Source organism: Somniosus microcephalus, chromosome 8 (assembly GCF_052327205.1).
Source record: "Somniosus microcephalus isolate GS21.2 chromosome 8, FLI_Smic_1.0, whole genome shotgun sequence".
NCBI lineage: Eukaryota > Metazoa > Chordata > Chondrichthyes > Squaliformes > Somniosidae > Somniosus > Somniosus microcephalus.
The window spans coordinates 170,645,968-170,673,792 of NC_140994.1; the positions used below are offsets into that span (position 1 = coordinate 170,645,968).

General features: G+C 45.4%; 1 protein-coding gene across 6 annotated transcripts in view; it reads left to right on the top strand.

Annotated features, from left to right (window-relative positions):
• ablim3 (actin binding LIM protein family, member 3) overlaps positions 1-24,974 on the top strand; it is a 497,979-nt gene extending 473,005 nt beyond the window's left edge. For 3 of the 6 annotated variants that reach the window (XM_085995351.1, XM_085995353.1, XM_085995350.1), the window contains 4 exons: positions 513-542; positions 2,357-2,415; positions 2,955-3,015; positions 4,340-4,495. In XM_085995351.1, coding sequence (XP_085851477.1) covers positions 513-542; positions 2,357-2,415; positions 2,955-3,015; positions 4,340-4,407 — 218 coding nt within the window. In that variant the 3' untranslated portion in view covers positions 4,408-4,495. Of the gene's footprint in view, positions 1-512; positions 543-2,356; positions 2,416-2,954; positions 3,016-4,339; positions 4,497-23,652; positions 23,734-24,181 lie in introns of those variants that run through there. The other 3 variants (XM_085995352.1, XM_085995349.1, XM_085995354.1) reach the window with 2 other exon arrangements.
• Positions 24,975-27,825: the final 2,851 nt, after the last annotated feature.

The following is a 27,825-nucleotide window of genomic DNA, read 5'->3' on the forward strand; positions in this document are numbered from 1 at the left end:
ATAACATTACACAGTCAAAGCATTGAGCCAGAAGAGCACCCTGTGCACACATATTTTCAGTATAACTTACTATTTTCCCCTACTTCACTTTTGCTATCCAGCTGGAGGACAGAATAGAGGTTTTAAAGCCAGTCAAATTATGTTAATTCCAGCTATGTCGGTGATATTGTTAACCGTGGACTTGCTCGCACATGGACAGGGCATTGCAGTCATACCTCCTTCCATACTTCAGTTAAAGAAATTACTACTAACACTGATCATCATGAGTTTGTTAGCAACAACTTTGCAGTTGCTATTCAGTTAAATAATTTCAATTGCATTATATTATCCCCCTGCACCACCCAAGGTTAACGTGATAAAAAAAATCTATTTTCTGTGGTTCACATTCTTGCTTAGTTAGAAAAAAAATGCTTACTGGTAAAGCATTTGGACCAGTTTTTGGTAAGAGAGTCAGTCCAAGATGAGCAATGCCACAGTCTTATTCTAATTTGCTTTTAATCCTCTGATTACAGCTCCCAGAGGAATGTACATGGGCGACAGTGGTGAGTAAAAGGCAGTTTATTGTCTCCAATTTTCACATTTCCAGGAACGTTATAGACTAGAATCCCTCCATTACAACAGTGATTTAGTTTACAATTGCTGCTTCAATCTGCAATCACTGCTTTACAAAACCCACTCACTCTACCATTTTTATATCCTCTCAACACCTGATACAAAGCTATTTGAGATGCTTCAGTATATCAGTGCTGGGCAGGTTACTGCTGGTTGGAATCAGTGAGCACCTAATTTTAATTATGTTTAATAGCAGCAATTGGTAATGGAATGCTTCACTTGCTGCTCTTGGGCTCTGACTGCAGTACTCTATCCAACCACAGCACCACCTGATTCTGTGCTGTATTTCAGCACAGAATTCTGTACTACATTTTTTTGGTTTAATAGCGTGCTACATTTTATTGCATAATTCTGTGCTATATTCCATCACACAGTTATGTGCTACATTTTATTCCACAGGTATGTGTTGCATTTTTTTTACATGTCTGTATAAGATTCAATATCGGTACAATATAAATTAACAATTTTTGTGACACTTGTACTTGCTGCGTGTAAGTCACGATCAGTGTTCCCTCTAATTTTTTTTTCATATACGGTCCCTTTAAATTTGCTTTATCATCCAGTGGCAACAGCTTATGGAAGTCCTGCACGGGACCTCCCGATTGATGCACAGCCACGCGCCTCCAGGCCTTAGGAGGAACATCGGTCATATTCCACTTCATGGTTTAATTTTCTAAAACACTAAACACCATGATCTGTCAATTACAGCATGCCATTGACCCTCTCGGTATCTTATCTACAGCACTGTCTTGACTATAATGCATCCATTATGTGGCTCACATTTTTTAATATCATGGATAGGTTTTTGCAGGTCTCTCTTTACAGACAGACCTGTCACATGAAATACTTAACAAACCAGGTTAGATGTAATTCCTGTACTTGCTATTTGTACAGCTTATTATTTTATCTTTAAGTTACGCATTGTAAAATATGAGTACCTTGAATTTGCTTAGCTCTTGCTCTCCTAACACTGTGTTGTACGTGTTTATGGTTCTGGCGCCTCCCTTTATTTGATACTAGATCCTTTTCCCAACTGGTATTGCACATGTTAGTGTCCTCCTCATGTCTGCTGTTCTTCATCGTGTGTCCCGCCCAGATTTTACATACATCTGTTCAACACAGGGAAGAGGGTGGGGTGCGGGCATGAGAGCTCTGCTGTTCACTATTTATAACTAAATTGTAACCGTCTGCATAAAGAACATACTTGGGAGTTTTCTATAAGTAGCCAATCGGGCTCATGTACAAAATATTTTAGCTTTTTTAAAACAGACGTCATATTACCCATCAACATTTGAGTTTCTATAAGATTCTCCTCCATTGTGATTGTGCCACATATATACTTGGTTAGAGCGAGCAAAGACATTTCTATTTTATCCAGCACCAATCTATCAACTTTCTTACATATCCATCCTGGCCGATTGGATAAAGCAGGGTTCCTCGACACTTTAACTTTAAGCGCCATCTAGTGGTTCTGAGAGGAGCTACATTGTATAAATTCACTTCTGCAAGGTTAAAAATGGTGGGAATGTTTTGATGGACACATTCCCACCATGGTGTTGGGTTAGAGTTCAGACTTTGAGAAAAAGCATGAAATATATTCTCCAGCTATCAGCTTCAGACCTTTTATTTTTGCCTGTGTGGTTCTCTAAGACAGTTTGGTTTGACTTTTGTCCTAAGCAATGCACACAGTCAGCTGGTAAACTGCTATTTTGTTTTGAAAGAACTGTTATTTTGTTTATCACAGATCCACTTATTTCCAAGTCTGCCTCTCTTCCTGCCTACATGAGAAATGGATTGCACAGGGTAAGATTTAATTTAATTAATCTCACTGTGGGTTTACCCCCTGAAGGAGAAGGAAAGTGAAAGGGTGAGGGTATATTCAGTGTAAATGTCTGCTACAGTCTGATTTTATATATGTCAATTTCTACCTACCGCGCCCCCCTCCCCATTGAAGATATTTTAAATGTAGTGTAATTTCCTCAGCTCCAAGTATCCAGCTGGCATTGACATTTCAGGCTCACCTGCCTCTCAGCTAGCATCCATGGCTTGAGAGGTGTCAGTCTACATCATACATTTTTACTGTAATAACATTGAATAAATCATGGAAATTGTAGGATGTTATAATTAAAATTTATAATTGTACATTTGCACATGTATAAGTGTATAACAAACCAGGTACAGCTCTAATACAGATTCTTTCTTACATTGATTAAATCGGTCTTGAAGATTAATGTGGCTTTTTAGTGCTTGCTGTGGTGAAAAACCAGTTGAAAGAATGTTATCTAAAACTTCAAATAACTAACAGGTTGTTTATTTTCACCCAACACCACTGCTGCCTTTAGCCTCAGAGTGCTGACATTTTCCAATATGACAACGACAGTTCTGTTAACTGGGGGATGAGAGGTAAGATAATTTCATTGGCTGCATAAAATAAAACATAAAGAGGGAAAAATTGAGTTGCGCCCCCTTTTAGCACCCAAAAAAATTAGCGCCCCCGTGGCCAAAATTCATCAGTAGCACCCCAAGAGGGAAGCGGGGTGCTACTAGAAGCGACCCACCTCCCTCTTGGGGCGCTGCAAGTGAATATCACGACACTACGTGACGCAGCGCCACGCTCTGCAGCACGTCGCGCCGCAGTACTCCAGGCCTTCCTCCCCTTTTTAAAGGGGAGGGGCCTTGCGCGGCGCGACCCAGGGCCCAGCTGGGCCACCAGGGCTCAGAGTGCCGGCAAAAGAGCCCAGCACTCAAGAGACGTGCCGGGCTCACGGAGTGCAGGCGGCACGCTGCGGGGGGGCCTGCTCAGGAGACCGGGGATAGCAGAGGGGGCAGGTGCTGGCAGGCAGCCAGCAACAAAAATGGCTGCCCGGTACCTCCCTTTTAATTTGCGCTGCCCCGGCCGCAGGTAGGTCCCCCTGACCCCGTCAGACATAGCATCCGGCAGTAAGTCAGGGGGCGCTACCGAAGATCACGGCCGGGGTGCGAGCAGGGCGCTGCGCTCGGCGATGATGTCATCACTGGCAGCGCAGAGCTGCGTGGCGCTACCAGTTACCGCTGCCGCTAACCTCCCGCTGAATTTCGCGGGAGGCGTTGATGGCGTCACGCCCAGGCGCTAGTTGCTTTGCACCCCGTTAGCGCCCTCAGTGTAAAGCAACCAAATTTTTAGGCCAAAATGTTTAACTAAAGACTAAAAAGGCATCTATGGATCCATTTGTATTTTTTAAATAATGTTAAGTGTGTTGGATGTTCTTTGCACACTGCCAGAATAATGGGCACACACAGCACAGGCAATTAAAAGGGATGTTCTCTCCTTCACTTCCCCATCATATAAACAAGAATCCAAATGGCTAAAGGCAGTACAGAACTACTGCACTGCCAAGATCATTATACGTACATTTTAATGTTTTGTGCCCAAATTTTATGAGGAAAAAAAGTTGTACCATCAGTATGCATTGCAGTGCACCAGGCTGGAGATGGAGATGCAACAGGTCAAAGACTGCACAGCACTAAAAATGTTGGTGATTTTATAATACATAATAATAATGGCACTGCTGTTTAGTATCAGTTTTCCTGTGTGAACACCTCTCCCTCAATGCCTGAAAACATTGACAGGAGCAGTACTGAATTTTAACTTTAGAGAACAGAAGAGGTGCTAGTTACACATAAGACTGATGGTATGGCTTTGTTTATTGTTCTGTTTCAAGTAAAATATCTTCTCTTTCTTTCACAGAATACAAGGTAAGAACTGTAGTTTGGAGCTGTGGCCCTCTATCGATCCTTGTGATGCTGCAGCCATGAGTGAGAGAAAGGAAATGCCTTCTGCCATTGCCACTGATTCCTTTACAATAATTATATGTAACACTTCATTGTTAACTGATGGTCTCCATCTTAACTGCAGAAATGTATTTATATTCTTCCAAAAAAACAAAATTACCCTACATGATAATGTCAGACAACTTCATACCATCCCATAGTAAAAGGATTTTCGAATTACGAGTGAATTAATGGTGTTTGTCATACACCATTTTCATACATCTGCACATTTATATAGTAACTCTCTTACCATGCAGTGTCAGTGACCTTCTTACTAATATTACTTGGTTGCTGCCCAGAATGATGAAAGCAGTAATTTAGAAGACTTCTATTGCTATTAGAGAATTAAAGCTGATTACATCCTCTTATTCTCTGTTATAACATCTACACCCCAAGGCAATTTCTAGCCCATTTTTTTTCAGAACAAGTGTGTTAAACCATTATTTTATTATGAAAGAAAATTAATCAGCTGTTTGAATTCATGTTGAAATTATATTACTCAAAGTAGGTGTATAGTCAACCATCTCAAATAATATTGGGCTAGAAATTCAGTGCATTTGCGCCTCTCGTTAGCACCAACGACTTTTCGCCCAGGTGTGGCGCCACTAACGACTCCCGTTAAATTCAGCGGGAGTTTAGCGGCGGCGGTAACCGATAGTGCCCCGCTCCGCTGCGCAATCACCGTGCGCAGCGCCCTGTTTTAACCCCGCCTGCAAAATTGGCCCGCGCCTCCTGAATCTGTGCCGGGCGATGACAGCTACCGGTTCAGTGGTTGGGAACGGAGCAACAGGAGGCTCCTCTTGGGTGCCGTACTGCTGGCACGACCTCCTGCTCCCCGGTGGTCCAGGTAGGGCCCCGCAGAGTTGTGGGCTTGGGCACTCCCCTTTACTGAGAGGAAGAGCCCTTCCATGCGACAGTGCTACATGGCCCAGTGTGTTGCGCGACAGAACTCACCGCCCTGATATTCGGGGTTAGCACTCTAAGAAGGAAGTGGAGTGCTTGAATTAGCGCTTCACCTCCCTCTTGGGGCACTAAAACTGAAGTTTGCGATCGCCGGTGCTATTTTTCGTTGGGTGCTAAATTTAGTGCCCAGGCGATGTTAGCGACCCAAAATAATCGCTAACGAATTTTTCCCCCATAGAGTATACAAGTTGTGGTGGCTGCCTTGAAACTCTTAATTGCTTAAGGTCTAAAATCATTGAATTTACATACAGAAGAAGGCCATTCGGCCCCTGGTGCCTAAGCTAATAAGAACATAAGAAATAGGAGCAGGAGTAGGCCATACGGCCCCTCAGGCCTGCTCCACCATTCAATAGGATCATGGCTGATCTGAATCTAGACTCACGTCCACTTCCCTGCCCTCTCCCCGTAACCCCTAATTCCCTTATCTGCTGGGACAATGTCTATCTCCATTTTAAATTTATTTAATGTTGCATCTTCCACAGCTCTCTGGGGTAGCAAATTCCATAGATTTACTACCCTCTGAGTGAAGAAGTTTCTCCTCATCTCAGTTTTGAAAGGGCAGCCCCTTATTCTAAGATTATGCCCCCTAGTTCTAGTCTCACCCATCAGTGGAAACATCCTCACCGCATCCACCCGATCACGCCCCCTCACAATCTTATATGTTTCTATAAGATCGCCTCTCATTCTTCTGAACTCCAATGAGTAGAGTCCCAACCTATTCAACCTTTCCTCATACGTCAACCCCCTCATCTCTGGAATCAACCAAGTGAACCTTCTCTGAACCGCCTCGAGAGCAAGTATATCTTTTCTTAAATATGGAAACCAAAACTGCACGCCGTATTCCAGGTGTGGCCTCACCAATACCCTGTATAACTGCAGCAAGACTTCCCTGTTTTTATACCTGAAAGGGTGGTAGAGGCAGGAACCCTCACAACATTCAAGAAGCATTTGGATGAGCACTTGAAATGCCATTGCATACAAGGCTACGGACCAAATGCTGGAAAATGGGATTAGATTGGACAGGGCTTGATGGACGGCGCAGACACGATGGGCCGAAGGGCCTCTTTCTGTGCTGTATAATTCTATGGCCTAGAAATTCAGTTGCGTGCGCCAGCTGCTAGCGCCTTAGGAGGAGTAGATCTCGAGCGCTAGGCGCTTAGCGACCGGGCGCAGCGCGATCTGCGCCTCCCCCCAACTTCAGTAGACATTTAGCGCCGGCGCAAAGTCTTTGCGCGCGCTCAGCTGCGCGCGCAGATCATGACGTCATTTCCTCGTGCAATGCCCTTTGGGCGCCCCAAACCGGAACTTCAGTCGCGCCGCCCCATTGTGCGCCTGGCGGCCCTAAGGACTGTGGAGTGGAACGATGCACAGCCGATGCGGGCCGCGGGGAGCGCAAATTAAAGGGCACTTCCCCTGCACTATAAAGGCCAGCCATTTTGCAGCACTCACTCTTTTGAGACGGATTTTTGGAGAGAGACTAAGGTAGAGAGCTTACTGCTTTGGCCCAACACTAGGACAGGTATTTCTGGCTTCAGGCCACAGCTTTGTAATTCTCTTTGCCTTCATTGAGATTTCATTGTTTGCCAGCATATTATGGGGGCTGTCAACACTGGCTTTCAGCATTACGTCCAAAGGGCTCACAGACGCCGTGAGAGAGTGGCAGCCCTGGCTAGATGCAGAGGGGGCAACAGGCGTCGGCAAGGGACGCCTTACCCACTCAGGGTATACCGTCAGCAGTTCTCCTATGTCAACATGTCTGATGAGCAGTGTGTTAGGAGGCTGCGATTCAGAAGGGAGGTGGTCACAGAGATCTGCCAGCTGCTTCACAGAGATCTCCGGCCACAGCTGAGGTGCAGGACGTCTCTGTCGGTGGCAGTGAAGGTGACGGTGGCTCTGAACTTCTATGCCACCGGCTCCTTCCAATCCGCTGCTGGGGACATTGCTAACATCTCCCAGTTCGCCGTGCATTGCTGCATCCGCCAGGTGACCAATGCCCTTTTCAGAAGGAGACGTCAATTCATCGCCTTCCCCATGACCCTGGACAAGCAGCAGCAGCGTGCAATGGGATTTGCAAGAATAGCGGACTTCCCCATGGTGCAGGGCGCCATTGACTGCACGCATGTGGCTTTGCGGGCACCGCTGGAGAATGCCGAGGATTACCGCAACCAGAAGGGCTACCATTCCCTCAACATACAGCTGGTGTGTGACCACAGGCAGCGCATCCTAGCTGTCAATACCTGCTTTCCAGGCAGCAGCCACGATGCCTTTATCCTGCGACAGACAACTGTGGCTGACATGTTCCAGGCACAGCCTCACCCAAGAGGATGGCTTATCAGGGACAAAGGCTATCCTTTGTGTACCTGGCTCATGACCCCGCTCCGCGCGCCCAGAACCCCTGCTGAAGAGGCATACAACGAGAGCCATCAAGCGACCAGGAACATCATCGAACAAACAATTGGCGTCCTGAAGCAACGGTTCCGCTGCCTGGATCGTTCCGGCGGAGCCCTGCAGTATTCGCCGGAGCGAGTCTCCCATTTCGGCGTCGTTTGCTGCATGCTGCACAACCTGGCTATCCGCAGGACTCAGGCACTGCCACCTCAGGTTGGAGCATCACCTCAGGAGGAGGAGCAGGAGGAAGAGGAGGAGGAGGACCAGCACAGGAGGGACGCACAAGGTGCAGGGGCCACCCGTCGGCGGCTTATTGAACGTAGGTTCTAGGCCCCCTGTCAGGGAATGGCTTGTGCCAATGAAAGAACATGAATGCAGCCACTCCGCAAGCCCTCAGCCGGTTAAGGCAACCAAAACTTCAACGTTCAAACATGGACAATATGAATAAAGAAAATTGTTTATTGCACAAACTCAGAGCCCTTCCCACATGAAAAACAAAAACAGAAGAAACCCCCAAAAAACATTCAGACACATTACTCGCTCCCACAACCTGGAGAGGATTAACAAAAGTGTGAAACAAAAATGGCCGACATCCTCGGCCTTCGTAAAAAAACAAACATCACAGCCTCGGCCTTCAAACAACTAACATCAAATTCTCGGCCTCCAAAAACAAACACAACTGGGCACACATTCTACTCTTTGGCCCGCGAGGGCGATGCCTTGGGCATCTTTGTGTGGCCCCTGCCCGTCCTGCTGCTCCTCCTCAAAGTGAGCCCAGTGGCTGCAGCAAGGCTGGGGGAAGGCTCCTGAGGGGCACATGGCGTGACGGCAGATGCCCTTGGGGGTCGGCCTAGACGAGCTCTGGTCCTCGAGGGGCCGGCTGGTGACTGCTGCAGCTGTGGCTGGGCAGCATCAGTCTGTCCAGCAGCTCGTGGCAGCTCCACTGGGGGAGTGGCAGTGGCGGCAGCAGGAATGGGGGCAAGCTGGCTGATGGCAGGTGCTCACTGGTCGCCTGAGACACTGGCACTCGCCCAGGCCAGCACTGCAGCATGCGCAGCAATCTGCTGAAGGACAGACCGCTGTGCTGCTGCAGCGCGGCGGGTGCCCTGGTGATGCCTGGCTGACGGAGCGAGTGTGGCAGCAGTTAGTGCCCGTGTTGCCCTGGTCTGTGACCGCATCAGACCAGCCAGTGACTGGACGGCACCACTGATCATTTGGCTACTAGCGGCCTGAGCTGCCCCGACGTCCTCCAGACTCCTGTCCAGAGATGCCCCGAATTGCTGCAGACTCCTGTCATGAGCTGCGCCGAATTGCTGCAGACTTCTGGCCTGTGATGCCCCGAATTGCTGCAGACTTCTGGCCTGTGATGCCCCGAATTCCTTGACACTCTTCGCCAATGACTCTATGGCGTCAGGCATCCGTGCCACTACCCCCATGAGCTCCGTGTGCCTGCGCTCCGAGTCGACCGCCATTTCCTCGAGGAGGCGCACCTCCTCTGCACTGACCGTCGCCGGACTGGAGGCCGCACTCACCCTCTGGGGAGAAGGCCGCCGAGCTTCCCCACCCCTCCCGCGTTGCTGCAGGCAGCTGGGCCCAGGACCTGCACTCCCCACCGACCCTTCCCCCAGGCTCCCCTCCAGGGAAGACGTGTCCCCTACATCGCCATGGGTTGGCACGGCTGAGGGTGCCACTGATGGCCCGCCTTCCTCTTCCTCCTCCTCCTCCGACGAGGGGCTGACACTGGCAGCTTCAGGGACATCCTCCTCACCTGGCGCCTCACCATCTTAAAGCAGGAAGGCAAAAGAGTAGCTTTTGAGTGAGGACAGGGCGTCTGCGAGGGAAGCATGAGTGGTGCCATTCACCGCATTGGTCGACAGTGGCAAAGGATGTTGATCTGATGCGCAAGTGGAACGAGAGAGGTCCAAAAGGTCATGTCCTTACCATTGGTGCCCAGAACAGGGTCGGCATCTCCAGTGGCAACGGGGCCAATGACACGGACTCCCATGATGCGCTCCACGCGCTGGTCTAGGTCGGACAGCTCCTGGTGCCGAGGACCGCCTCCCCCGGTGGCAAGCTGGCTACGCTTATTGTTAGCCAGCTTGGCCTGCAAGAGAAAGGATGGCCTCTAAGTACGGTGTGTAGCCCTGATCTTGTCTGCACAGCCTCCCATGGTGGAATAGCTTGGACAGTGTGTAAAGTGCATAATGTGCAATTGATGGTCATGCCAGTCCCATAGCTGCGGGATGAGGACTGGCCATTAGGGCTTTCAGGTCCCTTTGCCCATAATGTCAGGTGCACATGCAAGGATGAGGAGGACACTGGAAAGGGTACTCACCCTGACAATCCTAGTGAGGTCATTAAACTTCTTCCTGCATTGTACAGGAGTCCTGCCAACCACACTGTTGGATGTCACCCTGTTGGAGACATCCCTCCAGGCTTTGCGGAAGACGCTGGTCACCGGTTTCTTGCCAGTGTCTGGAAACAAAATATGGCGTCTTCGCTCCACAGCGCGAACCAGCAGCCTCAGGTCAACTTCAGTAAAGCGCTGCGCTCTTTCCCGGGCCTTCTGCATTGTCCTGGTCGCTAAATAGGTGCAGCAGCAGTGCTCAGGCCTAGCTGGAGGGCTGCAGTGTCCAGGGCATGGCAGCCAAACAACTCGACCCTTCCCCCTTTAAGAGATGGCCGGCGCCAGCGTGTCTGCCGTCAATCAACAAATGACCGCACCTGCGCTGCGCCCGGCCTCGGCGGTATCGCTCAGCACCGCCGGCTTTGCGCCTAAAGATAGTCATGCATCGCCAGTTTTAGCGCTGCAGCAACCTCTTAGGGCGATGCAACTGAATATCGGCGAAGTGGCCTCGACTTTGCGCCGGGCGCAAACTTCAGCGGCCGCCCGACTTTACCGCCCCAAAAGTGGCGATACTGAATTTCTAGCCCTATGACTCTATACTCCATCCCCCTTGCAATAAAAGCCAAGATTCTATTGGCCTTCCTGACCACCTGCTGCACCTACACACTAACTTTTTGTGTTTCATGTACCAGGACCCCCAGATCCCTTTGTACTGTAGCACTTTGCAGTTTCTCTCCATTTAGATAATAACTTGCTCTTTGATTTTTTCTGCCAAAGTGCATAACCTCACACTTTCCAAAATTATATTGCATCTGCCAAATCTCTGCCCACTCACTTAGCCTGTCTGTGTCCTTTTGCAGGTTTTTTATGTCCTCCTCACTCACTGCTTTCCCTCCCATCTTTGTATCGTCGGCAAACTTGGATATGTTGCACTCGGTCCCTTCCTCCAAATCGTTAATATAGATTGTAAAGAGTTGGGGTCCCAGCACTGATCCCTGTGGGACACCACTAGTTACTGACTGCCAGCCCGAGAACGAACCATTTATCCCAACTCTTTGTTTTCTGTTAGTTAGCCAATCTTTCAATCATGCCAGTATATTACCCCCAATCCCGTGATTTTTTTTATCTTGATCAGTAATCTTTTGTGTGGAACCTTGTCAAATCCCTTTTGGAAGTCCAAATACACTACATCCACTGGTTCCCCTTTATCCACCCTGTATGTTACATCCTCAAAGAATTCGAGCAAATTTGTCAAACATGACTTCCCCTTCGTAAAACCATGCTGACTCTGTCCTATTAAATTATGTTTATCCAAATGCTCTGATACTGTTTCCTTAATAATGGACTCCAACATTTTGCCAACCACAGATGTTAGGCTAACTGGTCTATAGTTTCCAGCTTTTTGTCTACTTCCCTTCTTAAATAAGGGTGTTACATTAGCAGTTTTCCAATCTGCCGGGACCTTTCCTGAGTCCAGGGAGTTCTGGAAAATGATCACCAATGCATCCACAATCCCTACCGCCACTTCTCTCAAGACCCTAGGATGTAGGCCATCAGGTCCGGGGGATTTATCCGCCTTAAGTCCCATTATTTTACTGAGTACCATCTCTTTAGTGATTTTAATCGTGTTTAGCTCCTCCCCCCCAATTGCCCCCTGTTTGTCCAGTGTTGGGATATTTTTAGTGTCCTCTACTGTAAAGACTGATACAAAATATTTGTTCAGTGTCTTTGCCATCTCCATGTTCCCCACCATTAGTTTCCCGGTCCCATCCTCTAAGGGGCCAACGTTCACTTTAGCCACCCTTTTTCTTTTTATATAGCTGTAGAAACTCTTGCTATCTGTTTTTATATTTTTTGCTGGTTTACTTTCATAATCTATCTTCCCTTTCTTAATTAATCTTTTAGTTATTGTTTGCTGGCTTTTAAATGCTTCCCAATCTTCTATCCTCCCACTAGATTTGGCTAATTTATATGCCCTTGTTTTCAGTTGAATACTATCCTTTATTACTTTACTAAGCCACGGATGGCTGTCTTTTCTTTTACTCCCCTTTTTCCTCAGTGGAATATATTTATCTTGAAAGATGCGAAATATCTCCTTGAATGTAGACCACTGCTCTTGTACCATCTTACACTTTAATCTGTTTTCCCAGTCCACTTTAGTCAACCTATTGAACTGGAGCTGTCCACTGTAATCTCATTTCTCTGTCCTTTCCCTAAATCCTTTAATATTGTTTCTTTTCAATTACTTATCCAATTCCATTTTAAATATAGTGCCTCAATAGTTGCATAGTTGCATATGCTAAAGCTTTCCATGTACTTATAATCCTCTGTATGAAAATATTCATCTCATTTACCTCTTCGTTCTTCCTGTAACAATTGTCTTGTTACCAGTTCGCCAGCCAGTGGAATCTTTTACTGTTTATCCTCTCAGTACCTTTCATAATTTTGAAAAGCTTCATTAGATTCCCCCTTAGCCTTCTCTGTTCCAATAAAAAAAGCCCCAATTTTTCTAGCCTTTCTTCATGACTATAACCTCTCCTTCCTGGTATCATTCCAGTGAATCTTTGCTGTTCCCTCTCCATGGCTCTAATATCCTTCCTATAATGAGGTGCACAGAAGTGCATGCAGTACTCCAGCAGTGGCCTAATCAATATCTTGTACTCAACATCACTCTCTTGCTTTTATACTCAATGGGGGAAAAATTCAGTTGTTTGCGCCTCCCGTTAGTGCCTAAGAGGGCGCCAATTGAGGTGCAAAGCAACTAGCGCCCGGGTGCGGCGATGTTTGCGCCGCTCGCGAAATTAACTAGACATTTTGCAGCGACGCTAAACACTACTGCCACAATCTCCTGCGCCGGCAGATCGTGATGTCAGTCAAGTGCGCAACATCCCATTAGCACCCCAGACCAGATGAGTGGCACCCCCTGCCTTACTGCCTGCCACTAGCAACGACAGGTTGAGGGGAGCGTTTTGCTGTCAGAAAGGGACTGGGGGAGCACTATTTAAAGGCAACCGCTTCCTGCCTTTTTTGTCGGTGACATTTTTGCACCACGCAGTCAGAGAGAGAGAGAGAGAGAGAGAGACTTCTGGAGAGATTCAACACCGTGTGAAGGAGTTTTGAGTACTGAGCAGCACTTTGCAGATTAATTTTGATTTGCCCTTCCTTGCTCTCCAGCGCTCTGAGGTAGCACCTCGCTCCTCGGCCTTTGCACCTTAAGACAGGTGTGAAGCGCCTGATTTAGCACTCCAATCACCTCCAGGGGCGATAAAAGCCAAGTTTGCTGTTGGAGGCGATAATTAACGCCAGGCGCTAAACTTTGCGCACGGCCGATAATGGCGCCCCAAACGGGGCGATACTGAATTTTTCCCCCAATGTTCCTATATATAAAACCCAGAATCCCATTTCCTTTTATTATGGCCTTTTCTTCCTGAACTCCCACCTTTAAAGATTCATATATTTGCGCCACTAGATCTTTCTGTTCCAACAATCTGTTAAGAATCTTACCATCTAAGGTGTTCTTCCTTTCACTGTTTGTTTTCTCTACCTTAAGTTGCACCTGCCACCTGTCTGCCCACTCGCCAAACCTTTCTATGTTCTCTTGCAATTTCTTCCATTCTCCTTACAGATCCCTAGGGAACACCACTACCTACTTCCTGCCGATCTGAAAAACATCTATTTACCCTTATTTTTGCTTTGCGTCTCTTAGCCACCTCTCTGTCCACAGTACAATCCTTTTAATACTAAGTGTCATAACAAGCCACAATGGTGTTAGGGAAATTGACGGGATTGAAGGCCGATAAATCCCCAGGGCCTGATAATCTACATCCTACGGTACTTAAAGAAGTGGCCCTAGAAATAGTAGATGCATTGCTGGTCATCTTCCAAAATTCGATAGACTCTGGAACAGTTCCCATGGATTGGAGGGTAGCTAATGTTACCCCACTATTCAAAAAAGGTGGTAGAGAGAAAACGGGGAATTATAGACCAGTAAGCCTGACATCGGTAGTGGGGAAAATGCTAGAGTCCATTATAAAAGATGTAATAGCAGAGCACTTGAAAAACAGTGACAGGGTCGGACAAAGTCAACATGGATTTACAAAAGGTAAATTGTGCTTGACTAATCTACTGGAATTTTTTGAGGATGTAACTGGTAGAATAGATAAGGGAGAACCAGTGGATGTGGAGTATTTGGACTTTCAGAAGGCTTTCGATAAAGTCCCGCATAAGAGATTAGCGTGTAAAGTTAAGGCACATGGGATTGGGGGCAAGGTACTGACTTGGATAAAGAACTGGTTGGCAGACAGGAAGCAAAGAGTTGGAATAAACAGCTCTTTTTCCAAGTGGCAGGCAGTGACTAGTGGGGTACCGCAGGGATCGGTCCTAGGACCCCAGCTATTCACAATATATATAAAATATCTAGACGAGGGAACTAGATGTAATATCTCCAAGTTTGCAGACGACACAAAGCTGGGTGGGCATGTGTGCTGTGAGGAGGATGCTGAGAAACTCCAGTATGATTTGGACAGGTTGGGTGATTGGGCTTATACTCGCTGGAGTTTAGAAGAATGAGAGGGGGTCTCATTGAAACTTATAAAATTCTAACAGGACTGGACAGACTAGATGCAGGAAGGATGTTCCCGATGGTCGGGGAGTCCAGAACCAGGGGTCACAGTCTAAGGATAAGGAGTAAGCCATTTAGGACAGAGATGAGGAGGAATTTCTTCACCCAGAGAGTGGTGAACCTGTGGAATTCTCTACCACAGAAGGTAGTGGAGGCCAATTCATTAAATATATTCAAGAAGGAGTTGGATATATTTCTTAAGGCTAAAGGGATCAAGGGATATGGGGAGAAGGCAGGGACAGGGTACTGAACTTGGATGATCAGCCATGATCTCATTGAATGGCAGAGCAGGCTCGAGGGGCCGAATGGCCTACTCCTGCTCCTAACTTCTATGTTTCTTATTTAGCACCTATCAAATACCTTCTGAAAAGCCATATTTATAAATTAATTGCAGTCCTTCATTTTAACATAATCTGCGATTTCCTCAAACAATTCAGTTAAGTTAGTCGAGCATGCTGTGTCCTTTAGTAAAATTGAGCAGTGAATGAGGTATGATTCTACCAGGAATTTGAAAATTAGTAAATTCAGCATCAGTGTATAACCTGCAAGGGTATGAGCTAATTGTGACGCATATGTTGTAATTGTAGATATGCTGCATTTACAAGAATTTCAAGATAGTGTTGATATTGTATGATGCCCTGATTCATTAGACATGTTTGAGAAATATTAAGGCATAATGTCCCGGATTTTGCGGTCAGAGGCAAACAAGGCGATCACTGTTCATTGCACTTACACTTACCCACAGACTTTCTGTGGGCATTACACTGTGATTTGCGGTAATTAGAGAGCAAAAACAGCGAAGTGCCCTCTACAAGGGATGTGGGACCTATGCGAACAGGACAAGCAATGGTGCGTCTCCTCAAGCAATCAGATTGAAGAAACCTTACTGAGATACGCAGGAAGTGCAAGTTTGAATATTTAATGTAAAATCATGTACAGAAAGCAAAATAAAGAGAGGGAACTAAAGATGGGATTAAGAGAGAGAGATAAAAGAGACAGAAAGAAAAAGTAAAAAAGAAGTATTTTTTAAAATCTCCAACAATAATTTAAATCTGAAGGAATGAGACTCCACGCTTGTAAAAGTAAATTTTCAGTGCCAGAGAGGTTGTTTGGCAGTAATTAAGACTTACCATGCCGTTAATTAATCACTTACATTTGAATGGACAAGCCCTAACTTTTCTGGCATGTTTAATGGTTATCTAGTGGGTAAGTACCCCAACTTCACACCATTGGATGTATGTGAATACCGAGCTTGTGGAGGAGCAGGGCAACTCGGACAGCAACTTCCGATTTGCTCCTTAATAACGGTGAGCACTGATAGCCTCACCATTATTCTTACCACATAATCCGAGCCATTATCATTCAGACAGGGCAATGCTGATAGCATTGTGTGGCAGCCATGTAGATTGTTAAAGTAAAATTAAATCCATTAAAATGTAAGCCAAGCACATCCAAAAATCATTAAAGATAATGTGCAGACTTTCAGATATTTTAAATACACTCGTTTATCTCCCATGATGATGATGATGTTGTTAACAGATTTATATAGATTGGATTCTTGTCTCTACTTGTTGCTGCTAACTCAGTACTCTGTATATCATCAGAAAATGTTCTGCTTCCAAGGTGTAATGTTATCTTAATAACGTAATTACGAGTCTCCCAAGCAGTTGTAGCGGAGTGCCATTTATCCAGTCCTGACTCTGTGTCTCTAGTACAGTACCTCAAGCATGGCCAAGATGGCGTCGGATCCCGCCCCCGGATATGATGTCAGCCATCAACCAGCTGTCAATCAAACCCCACTGTCTTTACGACAGCTACGGTTATCCGTACATCTTCACCCTTCAATGAAGACATAACACAGTAACAACATAACATAACATAACACATAGAACACTTGTTAACATCATATAGAAACAGTCAGTGTAACTACACCGTTGAACTAATTGCAGGTAGGTATAAACCTTACTCACACCCAGGAGCCCATTAACTGTTTACAGTCTTATCAATCCCTGTCTACAGGTCAAGTTTAACTACAGGCTTTCTGGTGCGCTGTGACCTGCGTGGCTGAACAGGTGTTTGCTGAACCATCCCAGTTGTATCCCTTAAGTTCATGTCTGTACCACACAGGTCCCTTGTCACATTATCACTACTGTGTCCTTTGTCACTTTGTGGCATTTCCCGCATCTCATCTCTTTGTGGCATTTCCCTCATCTCGTCATCCTCTCTGTCCTCCTGAGGCTGAATGGTTTTCAGTAGGTGCCTCCTGTTTCTGCGAAACACATTGCCGTTCTCTGTCATGACACTGTATGACCTGGGGGCGACCTGTTGTAGAACAGTGGCTCTTTTTGGCCATGACTTAGGCCCTTCAATGCGAACTATATCTTTCTCCTGTAGAGGCACTAGTGTAGTGGCTGTGCGGTCATGAAGTGTTTTTTGTTTCTGTTGTAGTTTCCGAGCCTTGTCTGCCCACCTCTCATCTCTGTGGTCAGGTGTGATATAACTGGGAAGTCGTGTACGGATTTTCCGACCCAGTAAGAGCTCAGCTGGAGACTTGCCACTTGCTAGCGGGCCTGCCCTGTACGACATCAGGGCCAGATATGGGTCAGTGTTGCTGTGTGCTGCTTTCTTTAATAGTCTTTTCACAATCTGTACCCCCTTCTCCGCTTTTCCATTAGCCTGAGGATAGAGCAGACTGGAAGTTACATGATTAAACTCATACTCTGAAGCAAATGACTGAAACTCATGACTGGCATAGGGAGGGCCATTATTAGAGACCAGGGTTAGAGGATGCCCTGCCTGGCAAAGATTGACTTCAGGTGAGTTATCACAGCTCTTGATGTGGTACTGGACAAGAGAGCCATCTCCGGATAATTGGAATAATAATCAATAACTAACAAATAGTCTTTTCCTTCATAGTGAAATATATAAGTTCTGACCTTTTCCCAAGGTTGTGATGGGAGCTCTGTGGTAATGAGGGGCTCTTTTGTTTGCTTGTAGTGATACTCCTGACATGTAGCACACTCGCTGATCAACTGGTCAATATCAGAGTTCATGCTTGGCCAGTAGAGTGCCTCACGTGCTCTCCTTTTTGACTTTTCTGCACCCAGGTGCCCTTCATGTATCCTGTTGAGCATTTCTCATCGCATAGAGGTGGGCACTCCTATCCTGTCACAATTAAGCAGTAGTCCATTGACCACAGAGAGCTCAGACTGAATGTGATAATATTGTTTACATGACCCTTTCTTCCAGCCCTCTTGAAGATTTCTCATTACTTTACTCAGGACTGGGTCCTTTGATGTCTCTGTGACTATCACTGATAGTTGTTCCTGTGTGGCGGGCAATGCTGCATAGACCATATCCACATGAAGAGCCACATCCTCTTCTGATTCACTGTTTTGTGTGGCGTAAGGCGCAGCCCTGGATAGTGTGTCTGCAATGAACATTTGTGTCCCTGGCACATATGTTAGCTCAAAATCGTAACGTTGAAGTCTCATCATTAGGCGTTGTATCCGTGGTGACATGTCACACAGATTCTTCTTTGCGACCCCTAGCAGTGGCTTATGGTCCGTTTCTAGGATAACCTTGGGAAGACCATAGATATAGGTATGAAATTTTTCACCCCCAAATGCCAAGCCAAGGCACTCCTTCTTGATTTGCGCGTACTGGCACTCTGTAGCCGTCATGGAGCGTGATGCATACGCCACTGGTCGCCATTCTCCTTCATCCTCCTGTAGAAGGACAGCACCTAATCCATTCTTAGAGGCATCTGTGGACACTTTTGTCCTCTTTTTAGGGCAGAAGAACTTCAGTAGGGGTTCATTTGCTAGAATGTGTAGCAGCCCCTTCCATTCTCTCTCATGTTCATGTCCCCATTGGAACTCTGTCTCTTGGTGCAGCAGTTTTCTCAGATGAACAGTTTTCACTGCTAGATTTGGAATGAATTTTCCTAGGTAGTTAACCATGCCAAGGGCCCGCTGAACCCCTTTCTTGTCCTTTGGTTTCTACATGTCATGTATAGCCTTTACGTTTGACTTGTCTGGCTGAATCCCCTCTGTAGAGATCTTGTCTCCGAGGAATGTGATTTCATTGACACTGAACTGACATTTGTCTTTATTTAGTTTGAGTCCATACTGCCGTATTCTCTGAAGTGTTTTCTCCAGTCTGGTGTCGTGCTCCCCCTGAGTGGAGCCCCATACTACCAGATCATCCACATACACCCGCACTCCCTCCAGGCCCTCGATGATTTGCTCCATTGCCCTGTGAAAGATTTCTGGGGCGGAGCTAATACCAAAGGGCAGATGCTGGTAGGAGTGTCAACCAAACGGGGTGTTAAAAGTGCACAGCTTAGCACTTTCTTCATCAAGTTTCAACTGCCAGAAACCATGCGAGGCGTCCATCTTGGAGAAGACTTTCGCTTCTGTCATTTCGCTGACTATTTCCTCTCTCTTTGGAATTTGGTAGTGCTCTCTTTTGATATTGGCGTTAAGGTCCTTGGGATCCATGCAGACACGCAATTTATCAGTTTTCTTTGTATTGACGCAGACCATGGAATTTACCCAGTCGGTTCCTCAGTCTTCTTTATGACAGCTAGTCCCTCCATGCGGTCTAGCTCTTTCCTCAGTTTTTCACGGAGAGTCACTGGAACTCTCCTGGGTGGGTGAATCACAGGTTGTGCATCCTCTCTCAGTTTGATGGAGTATGTAAAGGGCAGTGCTCCGAAACCCTGAAATACATCTGCATATTTGTGTGCTATAGTCTCATGAGTCAGATTTGTACTATCTTGGGGGGCACTCTGCACACAGTTTAGTTCATTGATAGTATAGACTCATTTTACCAAGCCCAAATCCACACAGGCCTTATCCCCCAACAGTGACTCATGTCCTTCAGGCACTATAACAAAGGTCAAAGGGTGAATGTGATTTTTTACCTTAACATTCAGCCTACATGTTCCTTTTGTTTCAATGCTTTGTCCATTGTATGCCTTCAAAGAAACTGTCTTCAGTATTTTAGGTCGCACTTTGAGATTCCATGCATCACTCCAACTTATGAGGTTTGCCTTAGCACCTGTATCTAGCTTAAAGGGAACAATGGTGCCATTTACCAGCAAGGGAGCTATCCAAACTTCAGTCTTTGGTCCTACAGAGTGCACTTCATTAGCATTTCTGCCCTGTTTTGATTCATTTTGCACCATTCCAACAAACAAAGTCTCTGCTCCTGTCTCTTCAGTCTCAATAGCATGCTCTGTCTTTTTACCTTCAGTTTTCTCTTCCCAAAAATACATCTTGGCAAAGTGATTCCTGCCTTTACATTTTGCACAGTTCTTCCCATAAGCAGGACACTGTCTGGCTACGTGTTTATTACCGCACCATCTGCATTCGTAAGGCGTCATCATCTTGAACTCCATGGGCCCTCTTGTGTCCCTTTTGTGTACCACATCCACCGGCAGGTTTTTCAGCCCCAGGGCGCACCCACCCGCTGCTGTGCTGCTCCCTTCGAAAGTTTTCATGTGCATGGCTGAGAGTTCACTAGCATGACATATTTTCACTGCTGCATCTAAATTTAGGTCATTGTCTCTAAGCATTCTCTCCCTCACCTTCTTGTTGACTATTCCAAAAATGACTTGATCGCGTATCATCGATTCTTTCAGGTCCCTAAAGTTGCATGTTTGTGCTTTTATTTTCAAGTCCGTCAAAAAAACATCAAAGGATTCTCCTTGCTTTTGCACGCAGGAGCGAAACACGAATCTCTCATACAATTAATTATTTTTTGGAGTGCAGTATTCGTCGAACCATTCTATCACCTTGTCCAGATCATTTTTATCATCTTTGGCTGCAAACGTAAATGTATTAAACAGCTCGATTGCCTGCGAGCCAGCCACTGTTAGCAACAAAGCTACTTTATGTGTTCCAGAGCTAGTCGAAGCGTCAATCGCTGTGAGGTAGAGAAGAAAGCGTTGCTTGAAGACACGCCAATTTTCATCCACATTTCCTTCTAGTTGCAGGCTAGCTGGAGGTTTTATTCCTTCCATTGTTGTAGTATGTCCTTATCGTGAGTTCTATAAATCCTGGTACCATGTAATGTTATCTTAATAACGTAATTATGAGTCTCCCAAGCAGTTGTAGTGGAGTGCCATTTATCCAGTCCTGACTCTGTGTCTCTAGTGCATTACCTCAAGCATGGCCAAGATGGCGTCAGATCCCACCCCGGATATGACGTCAGCCGTCAACCAGCTGTCAATCAAACCCCGCTGTCTTTATGACAGCTATGGTTATCTGTACACAAGGGACTCTACAATACATCATACTTCACACAGACGCAAGATTTTAAATAACATCAATAGATTTATTCACCCCAAAAACAGTCACTGGGCTAAAAATTCGGTTCCGCCGCGCCAGGTCTTTAGCGCCCGAAATTTAGCGCACGCCCGGATTCCCCTAGCGCCCACCTGAAATTCAGTAGCGCCGCCCCAAGACGGCGGCGGGCGCTATTGCAGGGTTTGGACGCCTCGTTTGGGGCGAAGACTGTCAGTTTCCGGCGCCCAGCTGCCGCTGCGGCAACCGATGCGGTGCGGCAGGCTGGGGTACTGCAGGCCTCCTCCTTCTCTTAAGGAGGAGCTGCCTGCAGCCGTGAGATCGCCGATGGAATCCCCCGGCAAATGAGCCCGGCACCACGGAGAAGTGCCGGGCTCGCGGGAGTCACACACCAATGCCGCGGGGGGGTGGTGCAGGAGTCCGGGGAGGGAGCTGCGGGCAGGCGGCCGCCGGAAAAGCGGCCGGCCGCCGCTCCACCTTTATGCGCCGGCCTTTCGGAGCTGCAACGCACCGTTTTGCAAACGCTGTTTGCGGCCGCGATGGGCGAGGCGGCCGCAACTCAATTTGGCCATCGGGACGGTTTATCATTGGAACCGGGGCGCTGTGCACACCGATGACGTCATCGGTGCCGGCACAGCGCTAACGGCTAACGCCGATGTTAGGGACGAACTCAATTTCGGGCGTTAAAAACTTACGGCGCAAACCCACTCTATAGCCAAAAAGTGGGCGCAAACGCAACTGAATTTCTAGGCCACTATGTTTACCATTTTATAAACAATCTGCAAATAATGGAGAAATGTTCCACTTCTATTGCTACAACACTGTAACAAGCCTCTCACTAAAATGACACATGACATTCTCTGAAACAAATATCTCTGGCTAAAACATTGATACACCACACTCTGGTACAACATAGCTCCTGCTAAACACGCCTCCCGCTTAAACATCATTGTAGCACAGTCTGTTGAAATAACACATCTCTCACTTTAGGCACGTTTATGTTCGAAGCTGAAGGTTTTCTTGCCATTGACTGCATTTGTAAATATAGACCTTCATTGTTTTGGCAGCTGTGGGGCTTTATTTAAAAGTAAAATCAGAGAGCAGGATTCCCTCACTTGATGCAATGGGAACTATAGGTCACCTGCTTCCAACAGGTCTTCCTGAGGATTAGGGGCATCAGGTCATATAAACTGGGATGAGCAGCCCATCTTGGCTTTTGGGATCTGTTTCAGAACCAATTCCTTGGGACTCCTTAGCAAATATAATTCTCTCATATACCCTTTGAAATGATCTAATCAGAATTAATTGTGTACTGTTCTCACGGTTGAGGCTGCTACCTTTGCTTTTAAGTTATTCTTGTAAAGGTTATACAATTAAACTTAACTTTGTTATACCTTTTTAAGACAGCTGTTTGAAATGCTGTTAGTTATGGCTGAACTAACAAAGCAGTCACAGCTATTGCCAAATTTGTATAGTTATTTCTTCCTTCCAGTAATTAATGAGCAAGTTGATATAAAAAGATTAGTGACTGAACTGACAGGATAACCAAGAATTTCCACAGGAGCAGTCCATTGTGTGGTAAGGCAAGCATTGATGGCGCTAGAGTTCACAGCCAGAAAAGATCAGAGGCTTTTGTGCCAGGGCTCCCTGACATTTTAATTGACCTATCATGGTGACGGATTATTCTTGGCTACCACATTTCTGAATAACTATTTGCCTGCATGAAGGAAGCTGCTTAGAGCTTAAGAACCCTTTCTTGGCAATCAATTGCTAGAAATAATTACTGTTTTCAATAGTAGTTTTATTGAGCACATTATGTTGTGTAGTATTTCTTTTATTTTCTCCAAATTTCAATTTATTTTCTTCACTTACATTATTTTTAGAACAATAATTTTAGTCATAGCTAAACTGCTGATGATCTGATTGATCTCCCTATCTCTGTAACCTCCTCCAACCCTATAGCCATCTGAAAAGTCTGCGTTCCTTCAGTTCTGGCCTCTTGTGCATCCCCCACTTCCTTTGCGCCCCCCCCCCCCCCCACCCATTGTTGGCTGTGGCTTCAGCCGTCTAGACCCTAAGCTAGGGAATTCCTCCCCAAACCTCTTTGCCTCTCCACCTCTCTCTCTCCTCCTTAAGACGCTGCTTAAAATCTACCTCTTTGACCAAGTGTTTGGTCACCTATCCTAATGTCTCCTTCTTTGGCACAGTGTCAGTTTTTGTCTGATTGTGAAGCTCCATGGGGATGTAAAGGCACTGTATAAATGCAGGTTATTGTTGTTGAGTCAACTAAAGCATTTAAGAAATAAAAAAATGATAAATGCACTGTGAAAATTGTTCAAAACAGGTTGTTATAAAACCACAGTAGTTTTTAATTAATCCGCCACCATTTTGTTGTCACAATTGTAGAAACTCCCTTCTGGAAACAGTACTGACCTCACATTAAAGTGCACATAAAGCATACAAGGAAACTTGTTTTAATAATTGTACCCATTAACAAACCTTTTCACCATTATCTGGAGTTCAAGTTCTTCCCATTCTAAACCAAATACATTTGAAGTGATTTGTTAACCACAATTAGTTGAGTTTTGTTTCCTTTCTAGATTTATCCATTTCAGCTGCTAATGGTAACCACCAGAGGTCGGAATAAGTTGCCAAAAGATGTTGACAGAACAAGATTAGAGGTGTGTAATGTGAAACTGTGACTCTGTGATACCTCAGTAGGCCTGTTGTTTCAAAGTACAGTACTTGCATAATGACAAAGTTCAGAACCAAGCAACAACAACCAAAAATCCATTGGTATGAAAGCGACGTGCTGAATTTTTCATCAGATTAAATATCTGAGGCACCTCCCTACTTTCCAATATGTTGATTATATAAGTTATCACAACACACACCACAGAGTGTGCACTCCTTCCCAGTATTTAATAAGGCATGTAGTATATATTAGGACAGCACTGATAAAACTACACTCCTCTAAATGTTTTAGTTGGTAAATGCACCATTCAGTATGCTAGGAAGGTTCTAATTGTAATCCTCAGTTTATACAGAAGCTGATTTCAGCATAAAAACAATGTGCAGACTTTACTACAATTGCACACACATTTATAGGCTTCATTTGTTTCTTTGCAGCGTCACTTATCTCCAGAAGATTTCTACCGCGTGTTTGGAATGACACTTGGAGAGTTTGATCGACTTGCATTGTGGAAAAGAAATGAACTGAAAAAACAAGCACGGCTCTTTTAAGCACATATAAGCATCCTATTAGAGAAAAAAAACAGACATAGTAAGGCCATGCCTACCCAAGTATTCAAACATTTAATCACAATATGTTCATAGTGTTTTCATATCATCTTATAATGTTAAGAAAGCTACATGTATCTATGGATGTTCTGCAAATGTCTGTTACTTGTGGGCTCAGATTGCCATTATTTCATGCAACTTTTGTGATATAATCCATTAATCATCAGATTTATTAGGAGTAAGGTTGTGGAGGCCCGGTTTCATGTTTAAAATTGGGATTCTGGAATAAACTAGGATTATTTGTTGTCTGTCTCTTTCCTTATTTATCTGTTGGTTGATTTTTTTTATTGCTCAGTCTAGCTTTTTCATATCATCTGCCTCTGTAAGTATCAAATTACTGCAGAACATTTAAGTTACAGTACTGAAGCAGAATTACTTAACGACAAAGCTCTGTGGAGGAGCGTATTGCAGATATAATGTATTACTGAAATAGCTTTTGTGCACATTCTCCTAAACAGGAATCATTACGATGTCGCAGTTTAACACTTCTATAAATTATGCAATTTACTTCAATGATTATTGACTATTTTTTCCTCAGCTGATATAGAGCCCCATAATTGTTTGCTCACTGACAATTGCTGCGTTTTACTGGATAAATAAATAACGTAAATTTGGCTTAGAATGATTTGTGCTCATTTCACTTAAGCTACAGTGTGTGAACTTACAATTGATACATTGTCGAGACTATGAGGTCAGAATTCCAGCCTGGGTCAAAGGTGAAGACTGGGCAAATCGGTTGCCACTGGCTGAAATTTGGGACAGAATCCAGTCCTGCCACGAATCCGCCCCTTTTTTCCCTATGCAGCTAATTTCTGGCAAGGAGGCATGGGCAGATCTTCCACTTGCCTCCTGCCCGTGTGAAAGAAGGATGTCTGGGCAGTTCCCTGGCTACTCCAGGAATTCCACCCAGTAGATCTCTCACCAGCTAGAAGCTGACATGAATTCTACTGAAGCTTTTTGAAAGGCCCCAAAACTTTAGCAGGGAAAGATAATTGAGCTTTGAGAGGATTGATTACCTTGTTTAGGTGGCAGAATATCCCCCTTCAGAGCTAAAGGCCATTTTATTCTTTAGCCCTGGGAAGGGCCTTGAAAGAAAAAAGATAAAGAAAAATTTGCATTTCTACAGTGCCTTTCATGACTTCAGGACGTCCCAAAGCCCTTTACAGCCAATGAAGTACTTTTGAAGTGTAGTCACTGTTGTAATGTAGGAAACGCGGCAGCCAGTTTGCAAATAGCAAGCTCCCACAAACAGCAATGTGATAATGACCAGATAATCTGTTTTAATGATGTTGATTGAGGGATAAATATTGGCCCAGGACACCGGAGAGAACTCTTCTTCGAAATAGTGCATGGGATCTATTATGTCCACTTGAGAGAGCAGACAGAGCTTTGGTTTAACGTCTCATCCAAAAGACAGCACTTCCGACAGTGCAGCACTCCCTCAGTACTGGCACTGGGAGTATGGGCTCAAGTCTCTGGAGTGGGACATGAAACCACAACCTTCAGACTCAGAGGCAAGAGTGCTACTCACTGAGCCACGGCTGGGCACCTCAGGCTTTGGAATGGGCACCACTAACGCACCCCATCCCTGCAATTTGGGACAGGGTCAGTGTCTTGGGCCTTGGTTGCCCTTAGGTTCCCTCCACCTCATTTTCACCATTAGAACAGGGCCATCAGAATTCCGGCATCTTTGGCTTTGTCTCTGACTACAGGCTATAATATCCAAAGCCAAGCTAAGTCTTTATGAGCATTTTAAACAATCTTTTCGCACTGGAAATTACAGTGGGCAATGTTATTGTATGAACACTGTCATGAGTAGCTATACCGTTGGACAGAATATTAATCAAGAAATAGTAGGAGCTTGCAACAAAGGTAATGCAATCTTAGGGGACTTTAATCTTCATATAGACTGGCCAAATCAAATTGGCAAAGGTAGTCTGGAGGACAAGTTCATGGAATGCATTCGGGATAGTTTCCTAGAACAATATGTTATGGAACCAACCAGGGAACAGTCTATTTTAGATCTTGTGTTATGTAATGAGACAGGGTTAATTAGCAATCTCATGGTAAAGGATCCTCTGGGGCAGAGTGATCATAATATGATAGAATTTCACCTTAATTTTGAGAGTGACTTGCCTAAGTCCGAAACTAGAGTCTTAAACTTAAATAAAGCCAATTACATAGGTATGAGGGGCGAGTTGGCTAAAGTAGATTGGAAAAATAGATTAAAAGGTATGGCGGTAGATAAGCAGTGGCTAGCATTTAAAGAAATATTTCATAATTCTCAACAAAAATACATTCCATTGAGAAACAAAAACTCCACGGGAAAAATGATCCAACCGTGGCTAACTAAAGAAGTTAAGGATAGCGTTAGATTGAAAGAAGAAGCTTATAATGTTGCAAAGAATAATACTGCCCAGAAATTCGGGTCTCCACGGGTGAGTACGCGCTGGGTACTCACCCGTAGGCCCAATGGAAGTGCTGGTTTCCTGCATGCACTGCGCATGCACGGGAAACCGGCACTTCTGTTCCTCTGAAAGCAGGGGTTCAGAGGTCGAACGCGTGCGCGGGGGAGTCTGCGCGTGCGCTTTGAACTTACATTTTTTTACAGGTTTTTCCAGGAGGGTAAGTCTGCAGGATTTAGAAATTTAAAAAGCAGGTGTAAGACCTTTTTACAAGGTAAGTGGTGAATTAATTAAAATTAAAACATTTTTTCCACAGGTTTATTATTTTTAAATACTTTAAAGCAAGGTAAGTTTATTTTTAGCCCCATTAGAAAATAAAATTACTTTTTTCAAAAATTTAAATTATTGTTTAAGATAGTTATTTAATGTAATTTATAGTTTATTTCAAAAATGTGATTTAAAAAAAAAAATATTTGAAGGTTTAGTGCTATTTTGGGGCCGTAGTATTTATAAGTCTTGACAGCTCTTCCTGTCAAGACTTATGAATGGAGCATTCCCTGCTCCGATTGGCTGCCCATGGCCCACGTGATCCATGGGGACGCATTGAACTAACTGTGCGCCGGCAGCTAGACCAGGCCGCGGATCGGAATTCCATGGGGCCCTACAGCTCAACTGCCGGCGCGCAAGGTAAGTGCAGGTCGGGGGCTTGCACCCGCGGGAAGCCCCCAACCCGAATTTCTGGGCCAATAAGCCTGAGGATTGGGAGAGTTTCAAAAACCAGCAAAGGTTGCCCAAAAAATTGATAAAAAGGGAAAAAATAGAATGTGAGAGAAAACTAGCAAGAAATATAAAAGCATATTGTAAGGGGTCGATTTTGTGGAACCTGTCGGGAAGAAGGCGGGACTTCCCCTTTCGGGTTTCTGACCCGCCTACTTCGACATCCAGCCAATCCGCGCGATTTTCCCTTGATTGACCTTGTTGAGCCCACCCAGTGAGCTCAGCAGGCCAATTAAGGGCCACCCAGCAGCAGGTGACGTCACAGACTGTTATTTCATCTGTCAAGATTTC